Source organism: Choloepus didactylus, chromosome 8 (assembly GCF_015220235.1).
Source record: "Choloepus didactylus isolate mChoDid1 chromosome 8, mChoDid1.pri, whole genome shotgun sequence".
Lineage (NCBI taxonomy): Eukaryota > Metazoa > Chordata > Mammalia > Pilosa > Megalonychidae > Choloepus > Choloepus didactylus.
This window is the reverse complement of record NC_051314.1, coordinates 8,259,758-8,283,073: the sequence shown is the minus strand read 5'-3', so window position 1 is coordinate 8,283,073 and position 23,316 is coordinate 8,259,758. Positions and strand designations below refer to the sequence as shown.

At 44.6% G+C, this 23,316-nt stretch overlaps 1 protein-coding gene and 1 pseudogene across 1 annotated transcript in view; one reads left to right on the top strand and one right to left on the bottom strand.

Moving 5' to 3' along the window:
• Positions 1–25: 25 nt before the first annotated feature.
• LOC119542516 lies at positions 26–17,533 on the top strand (annotated as a pseudogene).
• Positions 17,534–19,155: 1,622 nt separating this feature from the next.
• LOC119541677 (1-acylglycerol-3-phosphate O-acyltransferase PNPLA3-like) overlaps positions 19,156–23,316 on the bottom strand; it is a 37,339-nt gene continuing 33,178 nt past the window's right edge. Inside the window, exons 8-9 of the mRNA XM_037845782.1 lie at positions 22,839–22,943; positions 19,156–21,580 (exon numbers count right to left, since the gene is read on the bottom strand). Of these exons, the coding sequence (XP_037701710.1) occupies positions 21,523–21,580; positions 22,839–22,943 (163 nt within the window). The 3' untranslated portion in view covers positions 19,156–21,522. The remainder of the gene's footprint in view (positions 21,581–22,838; positions 22,944–23,316) is intronic.

Sequence of the window (23,316 nt, the reverse complement as noted above, 5' to 3'; positions counted from 1 at the left end):
CCCGTCCGCCCGGGCCCGCGGCGCCATGTTGTCCCGCTGCGAGGCCTGAGGGGCGGCGGGGGCGACCTGGCGGAGAGAGACCGAGACCCCCAGCCGCCAAGTCCTTCCAGCACCTCGGCGGGCGGCTGCCGCCCTTCTAGGCGGGAACCTGGAGGAGATCCCCAACCTCCCGGTGTGGCCCAACGACCCGTGGATCCTCACCTGCCCCAAGTCCGGTGAGCTCTGCGAGGCCGCGTAGTCGCCGAGTCACTGGATTTCTCAGAACCTCAGTTTTTTTCGCGAGGTATGAGGGGATTGCACCCAGTTGGTTCATTTAAGTCAAGTTCCCTGGGTTCTCCAGCCGTTGGCTTTCGTGGCCTTGGACAGTTAATTCCTCAGCGGTATCTTGGTGTGTTTAGTTGGATGATAATAGCAGCTACCTAAGCAATCATTAAATAAGTTGATATTACATTGCCTGTAAGCATTTTACAAACGTTGGCTGTTGAGGTGTATTCGTTTGGGCACCGTTGTGTGAGCAGCTCTCAATGCTGAGTCTCTGAAAGCTGGGATCTTCACCTTGGTTTCTCCATCTGCTTACCAGTGCATGACTGTGAACTGCCACTTTCCTCTTTGAGCTTCCATCCCCTCATCTGAATGATGGGGATTATTCTGAGAACTGGAAGACAGTGTATGTGACAGCACCTGGGATGGTGGACCACTCCAGGAATACTCAACACGAGGTGGCTTCTCTGTCCTATGTCCTAGGGGCTTCCTTAGTGTCTGCTGGGAGAACACATCCCAGCCCTGATGTGGGCCAGAGCTACAGGTGGGCAGTGGTCCTACAGGGAGCCCCCAGGTCCTGTACAGTGGATCCTGCTCTTTTAGGTTGCATTTTCAAAGCTCTGCTGTTGCTGTTTTAGATGAAGCTGGCTAGATTCTGGCTGTAAAATGTTGATGTCCTGTGGCTCTAGAATCCTGGTGGGGGGTGTTTGATTCACTGAGGCACATTGAATACATGTGCTTGTCTCTGCTTCCTCTTGAAACCTCAGAAAGCTCTGCCCCCACGAGAATGAGACAGTTGTGACTGAGCCTTATATTTGTGGAAGATCACTTGCAGGTGGATGAGGGTAACCTAGCAGGGTGAGAACCTATGTGCCTGCAGAGGGGGAGAGTGGCAGGCAGGTGGAGCAACTCCAGCTGCAGAACTTCAGAGGCAAGAACTACAAGCATCTGATACCTGAGAATGTGGTAACCGAGGTGTGGGTTTGAGAACAGGAGGCTTTTTCAAGGACAGGTTTCTTCTTTGAGGAAGTTGATCAGAGAGGCTGTGGATTTGGGGATTTGAGCACAGCAAAAGGATGGCATCAAATGCATTCTTGCAAAAGTGATGTGAAAGCAGCACATTGCAAGGTGAGATTCCTGCCCCTTTTCCTACCTGTTGGAGGCCCAGTCCATATTTCAGCCCCCAGGCAGGAGACTGGAGGCATCCTCTCTGGAGAAACTGACATTTACATTTGGAGTCTCCCATGGAAATGCCTGGACCATCCCTAAGAAACCAGCTGGGATGGGTGCATGTGCACACACATGCAGCCCTCTGGTCAGCAAGCCCCACTCACCCACTGAGGCTGCTGCCAGTGTCTATTCTTACCTGTGAATGGACATTCAATGACCACCAGGTACTAAAGCGTGCAGTGGGAAGGACAGAGACTCATCCAAACAAAACAAAACATTATAGCAGGAATAAGGGACTCAGGAATCAAAGATGGTTTCAGGAGAAGAAGAAATCCTAAGATACCAGAATGACATCAACTAAAAAGCCTACCCCCACTCATACTTCTCAGTAATGTCCTCAGAGAATTGAGACAGATGATACTTTCACCAAAGAGAGGAACAATAAAAGATCATGAGTTGAGCTTTGGGAATCACAAATATAGCTGAAATTTTTAAAAAGTCAGTTGTAAGGTTTGGATGGTCAACTAAAAAAATATCCTAGGAGGCAGACCAAAAAAGATAGCATGAGAGCAACTAGGAACAAAAAGGTAAGAAAATTAGATTGATCTGGTAGTTCTAGAATGAAAGAATAGTGAAAACAGAAAAGAAAGAGTATTGAAACCAAATTCCTAGAACTCAAGGACATGACTTAAAAGGCCTCTCCTATTGTACAACACAGGGAAAAAATAAAAGACCGCAGTGAATCATGTTGTGAAATTTCAAAACTGAGGGTAAAGAGAAGATCTCCAACTTACAGAGAGAGAAAAATATGTCACAGTCAAAGAAATGACAAACAGGAGCTCAGAATTCCCAAGAGCAAAATGCACAGCTGTAATACAGTAGCAGTGACTTCAAAATTCTGGTGGGAACATGATCTCCAGCCTGGAATGATATACTCAGTCACATGGTCAGTCAAGGGTGAGGTGGAAATACAGTTGGATTCATAGAAGGTCTCAAAACTGTCAGTTCTGGTACTCTCTCTCTATGGAAGCACCTGGAGGTCAGACACCCCTTGCCCCCCAGAGTGGATCAGGAAAATAGTATCTAGGAAGGTACGGATAAAGGAAATGGGGTACCCACCTGAGCAAGGTGGAGGGGACCCCAAGAATCTGCAGCACAGTCAGACACAGCTCCTCCAGGCAGGAGTGTGGGAGCCTGTGTGCAAGGGGCTGTCCCCAAGAAATAACTGGAATTGAGAGGTTACCCACTGTATTTGATCCTATTGATAGGGTGTTTTACAGAGTTGTGGAATGAACATTAATAGCCACCTAGAAAACCACACAAGCAAACAAAGGCAGTTATTCACTCTAGATAATAACAAAATGTTGTACAAGAAAGGAAGTGTAACCACTACATGGTGAACATTATACAAAACACTAACTTAAACCTGGTATTAGATCAAAACGTGTATTGGTGGTGTCTTGGGGGTCTGCATAGGAGGATGTGGAAGAGGAAGGCTTGGGTGTGAGGGAGAATGGCCAAATTCTCATTTTCCTTCCTGGAAAATCAGTTGACCATTTAAAATGTACAGATCATGCAATAATGGTATAAATACATCAGAAGAATCAGCAGATGGTTTTCCATAGTCACTCTGGGGTGTTACTTAAAAATTCACATTCCTGGGGGCAAAGGGGTAGTGTAATGAGCTCTGGGACTTAGTCTATCCATGAAAACAACTGTTACACAGGCAGGAATTGTCTAAAACAACTGTTTTGAAACTCCAGAGGTAGAAGAACACTGTACAGCCTCCAAGAAATAATGGGAGGAAAAGGCAGTTAAATTATGGTAAAGAACAGTAAATTGCTCTGATGGTGTGGCAGCTGCTGGCATCCACCTCTAATCTCATGGCAGGTTGCCATGGGGTCCAGCTACTGGCAGGACAGTGAGCTCTGCCTGGGCCAGGCCAAGTTGTGGCAACACCAGGATCCAAACCATGCAGAGCACTCGGTGCCAGGCGTGAATGGCTCTGTGCAGCCCTGTGCTTGGTGGGACTGGGAATGGGGGAGATGAGCTGCCATCCAGGTGGACTAATTCAGACCTCATCATGTCCTAAGGTGGGGCACAGGCTCCAGCCTTCCTGACTGTGGTCCCTAATGGTGTGGCAGTCTCTGCATGTCCCTGATTCTCGGTTTTCCCACCAGTCACATGGGATGAACAATCGCATTTCCCTTTAGTTGGGAGGACTGAATAAGGTAATGCCTGTGAAATATAGTTGATCCTCATTAGTCAGGGATTCCTCTTTGCTATCATGGTCATTTGTGGATATGCGCATAGCAGGGGTAACACCTGGTGGGCTCCTTCCCAGGTGAGGTTGAAGAATCTCATACTGTAAATAAGTGTCCTCATGATATCTTTAGTGCCACATTTTTAACATTTTTGTGATTTTGCAGGTGAGTTTGCTGTCTAAAAGGCCACCCAGCCTAGTGCTGAAGTGCTGTCTAGTGTCCCTGTGCGCAAGAAAGCTGTGATGTGCCTTTCAGGGAAAATATGTACCTTAGATAAGCTTCCTTTAGTCCTGTGTTCTAGGGCTGTTTCCTGTGAGTTCTGTATTAATGAATCAACACCTAGTTTAATTAACTCCAATTACCTCCCACCAACATGCAATTGATGATTAAACTTGCTTAAATTTACATTCAGAGTCTTTGCCAAATGTTGCTGTAAAATATCCTGTTTCTTGATATGGATTTAGGGGTCCACTGTGTAAAATGGAGTGAGACAAAGAACTTCCTAGGGAATCATTGTATGCAAATTTGATGAAGTAAAAGATATAAGGTATCTTGAAACAGACACACACCTAAAATAAAGTTAATGTGGGACTGTTGTGACCAAAGGCTCCCTGCAACCTAACCCCCATTTCCTCTAGGGGCAGTGGTTTAGTCCTGGCCACTTCTGTGTTCTGGAGACTTCAGAGAACATAACTCCTGTGAATACTGAGAATCGACTATACTTGGCTTGTACTAGCTGGTTCATAAATGTGAGTTCTTTCTGTAAGTTGGTTCTGCTTATTCGATTTCATCTAATATTCTGCTACTATTCTCATAATCCCTAAAATGCAAAGATTTTAGTGCTCAAAGTTTGTCTTGCACCACAATATGGAGAAAGAAAATGAGATAAAAAGCTGTGGGAGGCCAGATTTATAGTCTTTTTTTTTTTTGCTTTAGAAAACATATTACTGATGTATTTCCCCTTAAGAATCAAGCTCCACCTTATACATGTAGCACATTGGAAAGCATCTTTTACCATAGGCCACTGGGAACCTGCCTTTGGCCCTTGGGTGATGATTAAATAAACTGTTAATTATACACAATGTTGGCTTTCCTGCCCTGGTGGCCTGGAAGGGGTACGGCTGTGGCTTCTCCTCTGCAAGGCTGAGAAACACAACACTCCACATTTGGGAACTTGGGGGTGAGATGGAGGGAGGGATTGAGCTGGTGCCTGGCAGGAAGGAGCTGTGCAATTACACCTTTAAGGGAAGACCCAGGGACTTGGAACTTAGCACTAGCCACCACCAAAAAGCAGACTTACACCTCTGAAGGAAGGAGGGATTAAACCACAGTAGAAGGGGACAAAACAAAACCAAGTCCTATGAAGACACAAGGGAGTGAATCCACCATCCAGAATGGAATCGGCCTGCCTTTTATTTTCGTGGCTTCTTGTAAACCTTCTCAAAAGAAGCAGGCAACAAAACTGAAAATTCTTTTTGCACAGAGGACATGCTTTGGTCAATGCACTCAATGAATGATCAACTGTGAGAAACAAGCAAAAAGGAATAAATGCTCACCCAATTGTGAAGGAAAGACTTTATTTATGATCTTGCAAGAATGGATGCACAGCCAGAAATGAGGCAGGGGCACTGAACAATAGAACACAGCAAAATTTATCCTAAGCTTAACATGCAAGGCCCTCCCCTGTTTCTCCATTGGCTGGATATTCCAGAGGGTACAGCCTTGTCTGAGAGGGGAGCTAACTATTTCACCTTTGGGATTTTAAATTGTACAGCCTATCAGAGAGAGTTAACTAGTTTAAATTTCTCGCTGAGAGCTCCCACCTTTGATTATACCCCACATCCCTTTACATTCCAGTAATCCTGATTATTTTTCCCATATAAGGAGCTGGTGCTGATTCTAGGCTTATGTCATGGCTCTCTTGCTCTCCTTCCTCTTGCCACAGAGCCAGTTTTCGCCAGTTCTGCTGCTGAATCTCCATTTTCCCTATTCTATGTTGCCTTTGTGTGAAAGCTAAACTTAACCCTTTCTTACAGATTCCCTCCTCTTTTTAAACTCTTTTTAGTTTTCACATTCTAGTTTTTCAAATTTGCTAAGAGCTTTTTCACATTCCTTATCATAGAAATCTTTCTCTTTGAGGGGGGTATAGATTGTTAGGGTGGTTTCAATGATCTCTGAACTAACCCCCGGGTACATGGGATAATGCAACATCTAACCATCGTGAGCACTCTGGCTGAAAAGAGAAGGGAAGTTAAAACAGGCATTGCAACTCCTTTTCATTTTCTGAACCAATTTTCCAACCACCCCATGAATGGGTTGTTAATGTTAGAATTTTCTGCTAGTTTTTGAGATAAGGCTGTTAAGCCTTGTAAAGCTTTGGTGATAGTTCCATTAGGTGCCATATTCTTGGGGATGAACATGCAACAGCTTCCCCCAGTTATTAACACAGACACCTCCCTTTTCAGCTAGCATTATGTCTAGGGCCATCCTATTTTCCCATGCCATTTGGCTAATGGCATCTAACTGTCCTGCTATTCCCTTAATGGCATCACTGGTACAGTTCATAAGTCTTTGCTGATTATAATAGATATAATTGATTCAATCCACATTTTTATTGATGGTGACCCACCAGAATAAGAATGACTCAAATCCTGCAGCCACTTGATTTCTAGCTTTAAACTCATCTGGGACTCCGTGGGGAACCCTTATACTATCTAAATGGATTCATTCATTAAAGGAACTGGGTGCATTTCTTACATTTCTTTTATCTCTTTTGCCTTGCCTTGGTACTTTTACTTTACTTTCAAATGCCAGGGTGAATGGGATAGCCAATTGAACAAGAGCACAGGTTCCTCCCCACTTTTCGGGTAGTGTTGACCAGAGGACGCCCTTTTCACAGGACCGCCAGAGGTCTGCTTGGGGTATAGCTAAGCTGGAGAAGTTGCCAATACTATCCTTACTCACATTCCACACCCACGTACACAAGGCCATGGTTTCAAGATCCTGGAGCTCTTCCTCCCCTCTGGAGAGACAGGTGGAGTGGTTTCCAGGACCAAGGCAAGAAGCTGGTATGGCCTTGACATCTCTCTTCTGTACTGGAGGGAAAAGGGAGGACAATGTACTACAACTTTCACTAGGAGTAGCAGTTTGAAAGAGGAGTATCATACACTTAAACTCCTTTTTATGCTTTTCCATACCCAAGGGGAAGGGCACAATCTGAGCAGTGGGTTGGCCTGTTGCACAAGCATAACAGTCACTTTTATTTAGACTCTGGATGGTATATTTGACCCATTCTACCCAGGCATTTGTATTTCCATAACCTGTCTCTATTTCTATGGTCTGCTTTAAATTTCTGCCCTCAGTACTCTAATGACCTTGGGGTCATTTTGAACTGGAGAGTTGGATTCCAGCCAGGTTTCCCTTAATGGTTTTCCCTCTGATGTGGGTGAGACCCATCTCTTATACTGTGTTGTCCACCGAACAGTGTTCCAAGAGTAACAGGGATTAGGTGACTCATAAGTTATACTCCCAAATGTGCACCCTCCCCCCCAAAAAATCTTGCTTTCTATTTGGACAGTAAATTCTTATATTCCTCCCTCAGTTGTTGCTGATGTTGTAAATTCCCACAGTTAATTACCTGACAAGCATTGAACTGCACAGTTTGGGATTTTAAGCCCTTGATTACATTTACAACCAATTTGATGGAAGTTGTTACAATTTGAACACAGAACATTACAACTAATATAATAATGTCATGTTTAGGTTGAAAATAAGGTACTACACAAGCACAAGATTTGACCCACACCCCTCTTCCTTTCCAATATGCTTTAGTTTTAGAGTGATTCTCAGGGCATCTGAGGTAGGATTTACTTTCCAGGACTTGGGCTGAGTGGTTGGGTACTTATCATCTGGTTCAGGCACTGGTCCCTTTCCTTGGGTGTAATGAGTCCAGCCTCTTTCTGCTGTTTGGACTGCCATTTCAGTCATCAGCAAGACTTGATAGGTTACTTCCCAGATCAGCTGAAGTTTGGATTCTTTCCATTACTTGATTAGGACCCAGCGCTGGGTTGGTGTGAATGTACAGCAAATTGGAGAGGCAGGGTCTGAGCCAGCAAACCACAATGCCTGAGGTATGATAAAGTAGAAGACAAGGCCAGTATATAATTTTTAAGCAACAGATTTTTTGTGTCTAGGAAAGGGAGTTCTTCAGTCTTCCTGGGAAAAGGCAAATGAAAAACCATTTCATAACAGGGCTATAGGTAAGCACTTGATCTAGGGTAACTTTGTTTCCAAGACTAATTTAGAAAGATGTTTTTCTTAAGGTTTGATTCATTCTCTTCACTCTCCCAGAGGATGGCAGATGCTAGGGACTATGGAAGTCTCAAGTGACATCTAGGCTTCCCATAACATTCTACAACACATGGGAGGTAAAGTGGTTACCATTGTCAGAACCTATATTCTCCACTAACCCATATCAGGGAATGATTTGTTTAAGGATAATTTTAGAAGTCACTAATTCTGTAGCTGAGGCTAGAGGACGGGCTTCTACACATTCTGTTAGATGGTCTATAATTACCAAAATATCCTTTAGCTGACCTATTGGGGGCATTTCAGTGTAATCAACCTGAATGCTTTGGAATGGTCTAAGGCCCAGCTCTCTTCCCCCTTGTACCTGCTTTCTTAAGACATTTTTATTAATCTTTTAACAAATTATACACCATTCACATATTTGTTTAGCAACTGTATAAAGGCCTACACATCCAAATTGCCTAAGTACTAAATTACACATGGCTTGTACCCCCCAATGACTCCCCTAGTGTAAAACTGTTAATACCTCCTTCAGGTACAGATACTCTTGAACTCATTTGCATGAAGAACAGCAAGAATTTACCAACATTTAAGGCTATTTACTGGTCAAAAAGGATGGAACAATTAGACTAATGGACAAATAATTTAGAATAACCCAAGATTAATGAACACAAAAAGGCTCATCATTCTTAAACACCCCTCAAAATCCAGTCTTTAGTACACCTAGTTTAGTGATGCCTGAATATACTTGATTTACATACACCTTGAACACACATACAAGGTTTGCTGTTAGATGAGTAATAACCCACTCTTCAGGGAGAGGAGGACAAGTCTTGGTGTGTGGCATTTGACAATATATGTGGTGTCTCTATTCTCACCAGGGCCAATTTCAAGCTAGTAATCTGGCATCACCAAACACAGAGCTGGAAGGAGATATGCACCATTTACTGTCTGTCCCAAGTTCATTTGATTCAGCTTTAGTGAACCTCAACCCCTTTTACAGGAACATGTGCATATAATCCACTTGTACTTTGAGTATGATCCTTTTGCTTTTGTCCAAAATATATTAGCAAAACCATACCATGAATCACAAGAACACATGACCTCTTATATATCTGGAACACAGACACATACAATTTATATACACACCTATAACCATAAAAAACATGCACACATTATGCTTATTTACAAGCATGTATAGCTAACACACTACTGTTATGTATACACAGAAAACCTCTAAACAAACACAGTCTTTCTCACTTTTAAGTAAAGAGTTTCATTCTCCACACTATTGTGAACCTGCACACACTTGCCCAGCTCTAGAGTACACACAAACTAGTATACACTACAAAGACAAAGAAATATCTCCAGTTTACTATAGATGAATACACAGGAAATTTCTGCCAACTCCTAAATTATACACTGACAAACTCCCACAGTTCCAAAGACTCCTACAAAATTATATTACATGCCTTTATTACATACAAATACAATTATTGCACATCCCTGTATAAACATACAATCCAAACTTCCATTAGATACATGAATTTTCAACTCTCAGAATGCATCCAAATACACAGTCCTAGAAAATGTGCATACAACTTCCCGTGCACCCTGAATACATACATTAAGGAAATTTAAACACAACTTCCAAGTGCCTTAAATAGACTTAAACAATACACTAAAATATGCAAATGTATTCACCAATACCTATTCAGCCCCACATTACTTAAGTATACAAATAGAGAATTACACAATCCCCATGCTACAAATCCCCCCTCTTTCAGTCTCTGGGTCTGGGGTTTTAACTTTCTGCACAGCCAGCATATGGCATAGTCAGATTCCTTCTTGGAAAAAGGTTTCTTTTCATTAACATAGCACATGAGGTTGGCACAGAGACAACCGTTATCTGCCCCATGTTTTGGCCAGAATACATTGGGCAGCAAAATGCTTTCTTTTGTCTAAATGTAACAATATTTGATCATTTTTCTTTTATCCTTCTCTTGGTCTGATCACTTTTGGTCCAATGTTTCAACATCTTCCCTAATGGACTATTCAGAGGAATGTTCCTGGGGGACCAAAAAGGTACCCCCTTCCCTTTATCCCCAGCCAGCCTACTGCCTCTATTCCCCAATCTGAGTCTTGTCTGGGCATTTTTCCCTTAGGATCAGCCTCAGACTCATCAGAATGTTTCAACCCCAAACCAATACTTAATAGTCTTTTTTTTTTCTTACCTTGGTCTATGCATAGAGTCACCTGGTTGCTGTGAGGCATGTTTTTCCTTACCCTTATCTTGTCCACAATTGGCAGACCTAAGCATCTGATTGTGGGTCTTATAAGCAGTCAGAGGTGTTCCCCCAACAATGGAGTCCAAGACCACTCAAATGGTGGGGCATGCCTTCCCTTCTTCCATCCTGGGGGTCCCTCTTGTTGCTTTGGATCTCAGATGAGCCCCCAAGTTGTGAGAAACAAGCAGAAAGGAATAAATGCTTACCAAATTGTGGAGAAGGAAAGAATTTATTTATGATCTTGCAAGAATGGATGGACAGCTAGAAATGAGGCAGGTGTGCTGAACAATAGAATACAGCAAAATTTATCCTAAGCTTAACATGCAAGGCCCTCCTCTGTTTCTCCATTGGCTGGGTACTCCAGAGGGTATGGCCTATCTGAGAGAGCTAACTAGTCTGCCTTTGGGATATTAAATTGTACAGCCTATCAGACAGAGTTAACTAGTTTAAATTTCTCACTGAGTTCCCACCTTTGATTATACCCCACATCCCTTTACATTCCAGTAACCCTGGTTATTTTTCCCATATAAGGAGATGGTGCTGATTCTAGGCTTATGCCATGGCTCTGTCTCTCTCCTTCCACTTACCACAGAGCCAGCTTATACCAGTTCTGTCACTGAGTATCCATGTTTCCTATTCCGTGTTGCCTTTGTGTGGAAGCTAAACTTAACCCTTTCTTAAAGAACCAACATAGGACTTGGATTTCAGGATGTGTAAGTTCCTTAGCAACAGCATCTGTGCTGGACTTAGACTTCCAGCCCCTTTTCTCCACAAGAGAGCCATGCTGGCCACTGCTTATTGATGGATTGGGAAGGGGCTAGACTAGGGGCTTCTAAATCACTGATATTCATCAGAATAATCTGGAGAGCTTGTTGACACCAGGATTTTGGGTTCCACCCTTGATATACTGATAGAGCAGGTCTGGAGGTTTTGCCCTAGACTCTGCATTTCTAACAAACTCCCAGGTAAGGTTGCCTCTACATGGACCACACTTTGAGTCAAACTCAAAGTGTCACTTTGAGAGAATTAAGGAAGATGGAGCACTGATTCATGGAGAGCTAGCCATGTGGGAATGGACAGGTGCTGGCTGCCTTGCAAACACTTTGGGAAACAGAGGACAAACACAGGCTGCTGAGGTGCTGTTGGGCTGCTGGTTAGGGGCAAGGCTGCTGTCTCAAACAGACCTGTTAAGCATCCTCCAGATTAAATGTTACTTTGATATTGCAGGTGATCTTCTCTGTCTAGGCCCTGGATCAGAGGCAAAGTTATGATCCCACTCTTGTGGGGCCTCAGTCTCGAAGGCCTCCTCATGACAGAGCATACATAGACTGTGCCAAGGTGAGGACCATACCCAGGAAAGGTTCCCTGGAAGAGGTGGTCACCAGCCACATCTTGAAGGATGGGTAGGGATTACTTGAAGTTGAAACTGTCCTGGTATATTCAGGGTTTACAGATGCTATGGAGCACACCACTTGATGCACACAGAGTTTATGCTGCTCTGGGGTGTGCATCAAACCAGCATCACACACAGCCAACTTCCTTTTAATCTCATGAGGTGGGGTAGGGAAGCTAGGACATCCTTCCCTGTACTGCTTCCAGGATTAAACTTGACAATACCTGGAGAAGTAAACAGATTGTGTCCATGGCTTCCTCTTTGGACTAAAAATCAGACACCAGCATGTTTTCCCTGTGAAATATTCTGTTGAGTGAAATGCACATTTTGCTGGAGATGAGCTGGTGGATATTGCTGGGAGATGTTTGTGGAGGTCCTCTCAATGTTAATTGCTTATGTTGAGGACTGGAGCAGAATGCTAAGGTTCTGTTTCCTGAAGCTGTGGACAAGGTCCACAAGTATCTGTAAGGTCCAGTCTGGTGGCAGACAACAAATACACACAGAAATGTACCACAGGTGAAGGCTTAGAACAAGGAGGCATCCTGGCCTTTTCTCCACCTGTGCTGTCCAAGACAGTAGCCAGTGCTGAGCCCTTAAAATGTGGAAGTCCAAACCAAGACATGGAAAACACGTACCTGATTTCAGAAGCTTGGCACACACCCCAAACAATGTGAAAAATCTCATTAATCATGTGTCATATTGATTACATATGAAAATGATAACATTTTGAATATGTTGGGTTAAGCAAAATATATTAATTGCTGTGTCTTTTACTTAAGTCAATGTAACTAAAAAATATATAATGATGTATGATGTGCTCTGTATTTTCTATTGGAAAGAGCTGATCTAGATTTGTCACTTCCAGGGGCCCACGTATACTGTCCCCATCCCCATTCCCCACAAGCCACAAGCCAGGAACTCCTTGGTCCCAGAGCTTTGTTTAGCACCACAGGGTGCAAGAGAAAGAATGCAGGCTTGGACCTGAGTTAGAATCCCAGTTCCACCAGCTCATTAGCTGAGTGCCCTCAGCAAGTGATGTCACCATCTCTCTAAGGTTCAGATGCCCTCTTTAAGATGGAATAATATTTATCTACCATTTGGGTTTAGAAAGGATTAGATAAGATGCTTTCTGTAAGGTGCATGACGCAGTGGGGCCTCCTCGACACTAACTGGTGCTAACTGAAAGACTCTGACACCAGAACCAGCAGCCTGTCGAGTGGGCCTGAGGCATGTTCAGCCTCCCTCTGAGCCCCCTCACTGGCCTGGCCCCATTTGCCTGGACTGCAGGGCCCCTCTCCAAGCCTGAGACCTGGGGTGACATAAATCCTGGGCTGCAGCAGGACACACCTCACCTCCCTGTCCTGATTCAAGTCTGACCTCCTCTCCCAGCTCTCCCTCCATGCAGGGCCCCACTGAGCTGGGCAGAGGAGAGAGAAATGCCCACAGCTGGTTCTGCCAGTCCTTACAGGCCACATCAGCACAGCTCAGGTGCACTCTAAGCCACAGTCCCTGGGAAATGCTCCTCAGTGGTACCCAGGAGTCACCTGGATACAGCCCTCTTAGAGACAGGTGGGTGAAGCTGGGAACCTGGGTCTCCTAGAACACAGGGAGAAGCTCCTGGCAAAACCTACTGAACCAATCTCCAGGGACTTGGTGGTTCTGAGCCTCCCCCAGGCCCTGCCAGGCTCAGTTCCAGCCCTCTCCTGTTATCTGCCCAGTTAGGAGTCTCCCTGCCCTGCAGTAGACCCTGGGACCAGTGTCTTAGCTCCTGGGTCAGCCAGCACATGAGAACCATGTCCTAATTAAACACTGTCCATATGGGTGCTTGCAGGTCACCTTGACCTAAAAGGTTGGCTGTTATTGCTAAAGCCCGGTGCACACAGACATGCCTTGAGGCCAGGCTAACCCTCCCCTGAGGTCACACTTCCTGCCCCTTGCTCTTTATCCTCTGGAAGACACTGAAGGGTCACCTGTTCCCAGAGGGATGGTACACAGTGACTGTGCTGAGCAGGGATGGCCCCAGGCCCTCCAGGAGGTGCCCATCCTGGGACCCAGGCTTATCCCCTCCCAGTTGGAGCCTGGGCAAAATGGCCTTTCAGCATCCCAGCCTGCACAGAGGTTCCAGAGTGGGTGCTGGGCCCGCTGAGACAACAGGGACTGGCCTCATCCCAGTCCCCACTCCCTCCTCCTTATTGCTCCTGATAGGCTGGGATCCTGGTCCTGGAGGTGGATGCTGGGGAAAGGCCAGCGCATCCCTGATCCAAGATGAGTCCATGACCATGCAGGGTTCCAGCTGGGAAGAAATCACCCCCCAGGCATGCTCCTCCCAGGCTGGCTTCAGATGGCCAGGCTATAGGCGAGAGGGTGCTGTGGAAGACGCCTCTGTCTGGGAGGGGCAGCCCTGGGAGCTCCCTCTGTTCCCTCCTGCAATCCCAGCACCACCGTGCACCCCAGTCCTGGGCCCTGGAGGCATTCTGGGTGCATCCAGCAGGATCCCAGAGAGAGGCAGCACAGTGCAGCGCCCCGGCCTAGGAGCTGAAGAACATGCAGGTGTTGTGGAGGAGGTGCGGGGCACACTCGCTTAGGCAGCTGGTCACTCCGATGTGGTAGAGACCCAGGAAGCCACAGCCTGAGGATAGGCTCCAGCCATGCTCAGGTTCATACATGGTGGGGACAGGTCATCCGGGGTCTTGTTCTGCTGCTGCTCAGTCTCGCATAGGTGCGCCCTGAACCTGGAGTCCCGCCAAGGCTTGGGGATTCCCAGGCTGAGACCCTTATGGGCACCAGCTTCTGCCCACCCCATGCAGTTGATCTCTGTCCCACACCTAACTTAAAAGAACAGGGAAGGTCCTGGAGAGAAATACTTTCCCTTTAATCCCCTGAATCAGGGTGAAAGTCTCAGCTGGTGTCAGGAGTTCCTTAGCATCCCTTTGACACTTAATCTCCCTTAAACAGGCACCAGTATTGAAATAGAATTTAAGGTCTTTGCTTTGCTTCCTTGTAGTTTTGTTGTATGATTGTCTTGGATTCATGGCACATGGTAAGGCTTTTTCATTTATGATAGTGACAGGAAGGTTCCTCTTTAGTGAATCACTTGTAAGCAAGCACTGTGAGTATCACGTGCTGGGGCTGTGTGTGCAGACAGGTGGGGAGTTTTGGAGGCTCAGGACTAGTTGACCCTGGTTCCCTTAGCAGATGCCTACATGCCACTCACCCTCTGTGCACACACTCCTGCTGTGACCCACTCAGCAGCCATGTGGAGAAGTTAATCTTTGCCCAGAGTGTGTAACCAGTGGGTGCAGCATTGGAACCCAGCACAGGGTCTGGGTCCACACTTCTCTGGTATGAACTCCTTCCTCCCCTCTCTGTCACTCTGAATCTTTGTTTCTTTCTCACACACTCATGCATCCACCATGACATTTTATGAAGAGTCACCTGGCACCACTTGTGTTGGGGTCCTGCCCTCGGTGCTGTCACAGTGAACCATAAACATCCCCTTTTACTTCACTGTCACCCAGCAAAATACTTCTCCACATCTCTTGAAATTTTGCCTCAGAAGAAAAGGTGAGAGCCAATGACATGTGTGGGTTGTGCCACTGCTCACATCAGACAGATATTGCTTTGAAGAAGGGGGAGGATTGGCAGCTGACACAGTGTGTGCCAGACACTGGGACAGGGTGGGAGAGGCAAACACTGTCCTGAGGGTCCCAGTGTACACTAGCACACTAAAGGCTCTGAGAAGTCCTGCTGTAGCTATCTCTGTTTAATTTGCCTTAACTTGATATTTCCTGAATTTATTGGATCATAAATGTTTTCCTTGTTCCTGTTTGCAAGTTGTCTGCGGCCTTCAGTGGTGCTGTTCACCAGCATTTCTACTGCTCCTCTTTTGCTCAGGGTAGAACAGCCTTCCTGTGACCCAGCCATGTGACTTTCTCATGAACACATCATAAGCAGGAGGGATGTACATCACTTCTGGATGAAAACCTTAAGAACCATATTCCCTTCATCCCTCCATGGTGATCTGTGGTCCTCCAAATGATGGTCTGGGAGTGAAGACAATTTAAATCAGCTCCAGCCAGGTCTGATGGACACAGAGCATGAGGGAGAAGTAAACTTCTGGAGCTTCTTGTTAATGCAGCTGAACCATATCCTATGTGATAAAAACCACCTGGTAACATCTGCAGGGACACCAGTATTCCTGAGAATGTGACCTGGCCCAATCAGAGGTGGAAAGGCAGTTTCAGTGGTGACCCTGGTTCTCTTAATGAACTCAAACCCCAAGCCTGGGAGGCCATGGGTAGGGGAGGCTGGATCACCTGGTCCTTCCTCTATTCCACTCTGACTTCACCTTCTCTGCAAGAATACCTTCAAAATTCCAGCTGTCTCTGATGCAGCTTCAGGGGTGTCATCCCTTATCGCTCTGACCCAAGGTTGGTGTTAGGTCTGGTGTCTATGACAGCACTTCTGGGAAACTTCTATCCAGCTGTTCCTGTGTATGTCCTTCATCCACATGGCCAACCCCATGACATGCTCAGAAACACCTCCCCATATGCTCCCATTTCTTGGAAAGTGCCCATCTCTTTTTCCCCATCCTCAAACCCTCATCAACATATGGGTCTCCCTTGGTCAAAACATAGTAGTCCACTGGTGGGCTTCACAGAAGCTGGGCCAGTGAATCCCTTCCTATTGTTAAAATGTGACTCCAAAGTCCTTACCACCTCCTCCCCATATGCAGAATGGCAGATGGCAGGGAGAGAAGTAACCAAGGTGCTGACAATGATAAAAATGACAGCTAAGGTTATCAAGCACTTTCTTTGTGCATGGTCCGTGCCAAACACCTTCCATGTGTTAGCTTATTTCATCCTGTTGGCTTCACTCTCCAAGTATATCCCAACCCTGGTGTTCCCTTGTTGCAGAGGCATTCTGTAGATAGGATTGGCATCTGCAATCAGTTGACTTTCAGTAAAAGATACAGTAATGGGGGTGGGCTTCAGCTAATGAGTTGAACACTTACAGAACAAAGAACTGAAGTTTCCCAGAGTACAATTTCTCCTTTAAGTCTTCCCTATCAAGTCCTGCCTGCATTTGCAGCCTACTGACCTGCCTTACAAACTTCAGACTGTCAGCCCCCACAATTGCATCAGCCATTTTCCTAAACTAAATCTCTTAATAGATATACACATTTATCCTATTGGTTCTGTTTCCCTGGACAACCCTGGCTGGGACTTGAAATGGATATAAAGACAATGGAATGATTTTTAAAAATAACATTTATGGAGGTGGTGGTGGCTGAGAAGGCAGTGATGGTGGTGGCAGCTGCTCTGGAGGCCACATTCCTGGTTCTTTGAGTGGGTAACCTTGAGCACCAAGAAGGTCCTCATCTTTGAGGTGGTTGAGGGTGGCTTCTTGGACATCTCATGGGGATTACAAGGCCTGGCAATAACAGAATTTATAAAGGAGACCAAGAATCCAGTGGGAAATACAGATTTGCTGCTCACATGGATGGAACATATGAGTATTGTTTTAGCAACAGGATGTCCACCAATACTCCAAAGAGAGTGATGTTCTCCACCAATATTGGGGAGGCCCCAAAAAGATAAGACCTGGAAACTAAAGCTCACCAGAACAAGCTAGAAGAAATGATTACTGAACTAGCAGTGGCAATGACAGCTGTAAAACAAGAACAGGAGTACATGGGAGTTTGGAAGAATATACACAGAGTGATCAATGAGAACACAAACAGCAGAGTGGTCCTTTGGTCCTTCTTTGAAGCTCTTGTTCTGGTTGCCATGACACTGGGAGAGATCTACTACATGAAGAGGTTTTTTGAAGTCCAAAGTGTTGTTTAAAAACCTTTTTTTCTTATATCTCACTGTTTACTAAATATCTTGGTCACAATAATGTCAGTCATTTCTCTGTTTTTGTTTTCTGATCTGTACCTTCACAGCTTGTGTTTCTTTGTTATTAATAGTTATATAGGGGAAAACAGCTTTTTAGGAAAGTTATAATGAGAATTTGACACTTGATTGGCATCATTTCTTATTTGAATTCTTCTTCCATTATACAGTCCTTCTGGAACTCAGACACTGTAAATGAAATATAGGAGTATGGTCCTTTCTATGTCTTTTTCTTTTATTTTCCTAATAAAGTGCAGTTTGTTCAAGAAATCAGCACAAGGGCTGACAGTACTCCACTAAAAGTTATATTCTGATATTCTGCATTCTTGGGATCCTTCCCCTGCACTTCAAGTAGTTAAAGATACATTTTGTTGACTTCTTATGAGAAAAAAACCAGTGTGCATCAGGATATTTTCTGCCCATCCTAATGGCACAGCTCTCTGACTATGGTGTAGGCAAGCATGTGTGGGTACTTTTATACTTTCTTTCTTGTCTTTGCTTTTAGATAAGACTTGCTGCAACATACATTCCCCACCCCCCTAAATTTTTACATTGAACCTTAAGTCTCAGTCACCTCTACTTAAATTGATGACACAAGCAGCTAGTAACCAGTTTTTCTGGTTTTTGCCTAAACTTGTAAGAAGTTCCTATCAAAGCCTATTCTCTGGGTGTTTCAGCAAATGGTAGCTCTTTTCCTTTCTGTGCTGGCATGCCCACTTTCTCTGCTCTTGGCACACAGGTAGTTTGTATTCACACAATTGGAAAAATCCTGATTCCTAATGCCAAAGGGTTAAAACCTCTTGGATTTCATTTCAATGATATATAGCCACTATTTTATTTTTCATCAATGGCATTTTGGGTGACTATTTAATTAGCATACTGAACATTGGTGTCAGTCCTGGGGTTTTGTTTTGGTTTCGCTTGGGTCTTTCGTTTTTGGCACAGGGAAATTTGTATAAAATTAAATGACTCTCTTGGTCTCTGATGATGGGTTTAAAATTAAAGGAGCATCTGGTTTGGTGTGGGGATGATCCAGGATTATGTCACGACTGATAAATATTAGTTACTTGTAAATTTTTTTTGATCTTTGCAAAGGGAAAACTACAAGTAATGAGTTTTATATAATTAAATTTGTTACAGGTTTTCATGATCAGGATAAACATTACTTTTTAACATGGATGAAAATATTTGCAACAATTTTTTGATAAGGCAACTTGTTTCACCTCAGGACAACTGTTGGATGCCAGTTATTTTTGTGTGTGTGAAAACATATCACAATTGAATTAAAAGATGTGTATTTGAAATTGGTTGTGTATTTAATATGCCCCAAGCTCAATAAATAAACAATTCTTTCTATTAAAAAATCACATTTATTCTGAATTATATTCTGATTTTAAAAGTAATACATGTTCATCATAGAAATCTAGAAAACAAAGTGTATGAGTAAAATATAATTATGAGTAATCATAAAATGATAACCAGTGTAAATATTCCAGAATATATCCTTTTAGTCTTTTTTCTATCTATATACCCATATATATATAGATACATATAAAATTTTATTTATTTTTAACCATACTTGGCCAATACTCTTCTTCAAGTTTTGCAATCTGTTTGTTAACCAAAGACTATTGATCCCTCATGTCAAATATATTAGAAATGTTTGTTCTTGATAGTGGAATATTCCAGAGTGTGCATGTACCCTTATTAGAAGACGCCTTTATCTGGGAAGGTGGGAGAAACCAAAGAATATTTGGATTTTCTGAGGAGAGATGCTGCAGTCCAGGAGGGGTGGAGGTGGCAGGACAGAAGAGACTCATGGGTCCAGCTGGAGGAGGTGGGATGGGGTAGCATTTAAGGCACAGGTGCAGAGGGAAGTCTTGGCCATTTCTCAAAGAGTATGATACTTCCTTGTCTTAGTGCACATTTATAAAAAACATAAACCATATGCCCATTGTAAAGAGTATTTCAAAAACCAGAAAGAAAATGAGTCCCTTCAGTACTATCAGCCATTTAATGTCTTTCTTTCCTGATAACCTTCACAAAGCTAGTGTATATATCTGTCTATACATAAACAATTTGCTTATTATAAATACTCATAAATTTAGTTACACCTGCTAGTGACCCATGATGAGGTTCTAAAAGAAAAAAATCTGCTGGGAAATTCCAGAGTAAGAGTTTCCAATAAACATGTGAGGAGATGTTACAAGCACTTAGGCCGTGGGCTCCAGGAGGTGTCAGTTTTGACTGATGCTCACCCCCTGTCCATCCCAGAGAGGTGACAATTGCTTTATTCTGGGGCCTGGGTAGCTTGGAGAGCCTGGCCCCTCACTCAGACCATCATAAAATAAGGAGCCAGAGTTGAAACTCAGACTTCTGCCCCTGAATGGGAGGCTTTTAGGCCCCTGTTTTTACAAGTAACCCATGCATTCAAGGAGTCCAAAATCTAATCACAGAAAAGAGGATGTGCTCTCAATTGTTTACCCTGGAACCACTTTGAATTTAAATTATGTGGCTTCTTGATGAAGGTCTTTCTAAGAACTTACTTTTTCTTCAATGCCAGGATACTTACACAACTAAAGGTGAGTATCCCCTACCTATGGCCTAAGCTCTTGCAGAACCTCTTACTCTGGAATTTCCCACTATCAAGAACAAACATTTATAACTGGTTTTCTTTTGTTACACAATGTAGGTAAGAGTTTTGACTTTGCCAATACCTAGGAGTTTGAGTGTATCCTTTTTTAATTGTCCTACTCAAGGACATAAATAAGAAAATCCACACCCCCTTCACTTTGAGTAACATTACCTTAAGTTTGCTAATAATACATTATACCTGGGGCAAAGGTCAGTTCCCTGAATCAAGTGTTCTTTGTCAATAAAGCTGGAGGACTAGAGAGGACAGAGAGAAGGTTATTGTTTGGGAGTATGGGATGGGAAAATGACACAGGTCAGAAGTCACAGGAAATAAGCCAAGTTCACATCTGAGAGGACAAGTAGAAAGGAGAGTTGTTGCTTCATTTGTATGTGGTTTAAGCTTGGCATTCCGAGATGACTCTCTGCTCAGTAGGGATTTTCAATCTCCTATTCTATTAACATTTCACTGCTTTAAGCAATACACAACCCAACAGATAATAAAATTTCCTTTTTTTTTAATACAAAATCCTTTAATATTTTAGCTAGGTCAAAATAGATGTTTTTGAATGGAAGTAATTTATTTCTTTAGTACTAAGTGTCAGGCAGGAATCTGACTTGCAGGCAGCCCTACTTGGAGAAGCATCACAACCCTCATGCTGCCCAGAACCTCTCCTATATGGGGAAGTAGAATCATGCCACTCTCTTCCTTCCAACCCCAGGGGTGCACAAAGACCAAGGCCAGCCCAGTCCCCAGGAGGAGGACCCACCTGTCCAAACACCAGCCATTCGAGGAACCTCACACTGGTCAGTACATTAACAGGGCTGTGATGTTGAGCCAGCAATGGACCCCTCTTGCTTGTTCCCGAGGTGGCATATTCCAAGCAACTGACCAACTGACACACACACTTACATGTTAGCTTTCCAGGAAAGGTAGACTTCCACTTATAATAAAGTATCTTCCTAGTTTTTCATAAAAAGACTTCCATTACATGTGTCTTTGATAAACAGTAAATTGAGTGCAGAAGCCAGTGTTCTGTATATCTGAGGCATCAGCTCATTAAAAGGCCCAGGATAGGTAAAATTACAAAAGTTGGTTAGATTTATCACCCTTTAAAGAATTTCCTAAACTCTTCTCCAGAAATGACTGAGAAACTCTTTTCCAGCCCTCCCACCCTGGCAGCTACTTTGCTGCCTAAGAAGGTCAGACCACATTGGAGGATGGATCACTGTGTGGCCTCAGCTTGTGCCCTAATGGACAGTCCACAGGACAGGTGTCCAGGCTCACAGGGGTCTTGGGAGGCCATCAGTCAGTCATGTTCTGGTTTTTGTGTGAAAGGCCGGTGCTCTGGTGCTGGAGATCGGCATCTGAACCACAGGAAGAAAGCCAGCTTAGCTGCTGTTCCTGCAGCTCTGATATCTTCCATCACAGATTAGATCGACCCACTTGACACTGAGTTCTTAACCACGAAAACTCAGCCCCCACACAGAGCTCCTGCCACTCCATGTGCTTGGGTGACATGGCCATCCTTGTCCTCTCAGTCCCCTAGACATCACCCACTGAACATCCACCAGCAAGCCCACCAATTGAATGGGTCTATCTATTGCATCCACACAAACCAACTCACCAGCAGCATCACATTGCAGCCTGCCACCACCCACCACCAACACAGACTACTGCTGGCTGGCTGTCCCCACTCCCTCAGAATGCAACTGCCCAAGGCTCTCCCTAAAGTCTATGGCAGCCTCCCCCATCCTTTTATGCAGACCAGGTGCTTCTTGCCCTTGCCCAGGCATGGTGGCAGTCCCCTGGCTGGAGCCTCTGCTGCCAGGTGGGCCCTGTAATCCACCCTCCACTTCACAGTGTAAACCAAATCATCACATTCACCATTTAAACCCTCCCATGGATGCCAATAATCCTAAAAACAACAAGGAAAACAATCAGGCCCCACTTCCTGAGGTAAGGATCCTCCCCATTGAAGAGGTCAGGAACAGACACCATGATTTTCAGGATAATGTTCAGTCCCCACATCTTCAGAATGGACTTCCTGCTCTGCATTGGCATTTTTCTGAATTCAGAATGTGGCCGCATTGCCTGGGCGGGCCACTTGTTAAGGATGCAGATTGCCAGGTTCTACCCCCAGAGGGGAATCCACATTAGCTGGCTCCCCCTCACCCATCCTGAGAAGCCTGGCTGATCCCTGCCACACCACCCTCCCTGGGCTGCAGGCATCCAGAGCTGTGTCCTGTAAGCAACACACAGACTACTGACAATCTCTGACCTTCATCCTGCTCCCTCTGCCTGAGATGTCCTTCCCCTGCTTTATCATCCAGCTCTGTCCTATGCTGCCATCAAGACTGGGTTCAAAATACTCCTCCTATAGGAAGTCTTCCTACATCTCTCTGCAGGACTCCTTGGCACTCCATGAGGTGCTGATTACCATTTTCAGCACTGTGACCTCTGATTTACCTAGCTGCCACCCCAAGACAGAGGATCCTTCCACTAGCAGACAAGGGTCTCACCACCAATCATGTGCTCAGCAAAAGGTTTCTGGAATGTCAGGGTCTTGTGCCCAGAGGAAGGGGGTGCCTTTGTAGCCCCCACACTTACAGTCAGATGATTTACCTGGAAGTGGGGAGCAGAAAAGCCACCATATGAGAATAAATCTGGCAGGTCACCCACAGCAGACACTGGATGCCCTCAGGAATATCCGGGAACCATGTCACCAGCCTGTAGGAATAAAGCCCAAAGCCCCAAAGGCAGGAATGTGGGAAGTTGGCAGTGTACGTAACTCCAGGGCTCAGTCCCACCACCAAAACAACTATTAATCAGGCTGGAACTGTTTGGAACAACTATTTTGAAATTCCAGAGGCCAGAAGAACACTGTATAGCATCTAGGGAAGTGAAGGAGGAAGAGGCTGATAAACTGCAGTGCCCATCCCCCACTCTCACAAAAGACACCGCCTTGGGGTCCAGTCCCTGCCTAAATCACTGATGACAGAAAGTGGCATAAAAGTCCTTTTCCTCATGATCAGGGGTGAGCACAGCTGATTACTGATCACAGCTTCTTAGCAAATTCACATCACTGGGAGACCAGCTTTAA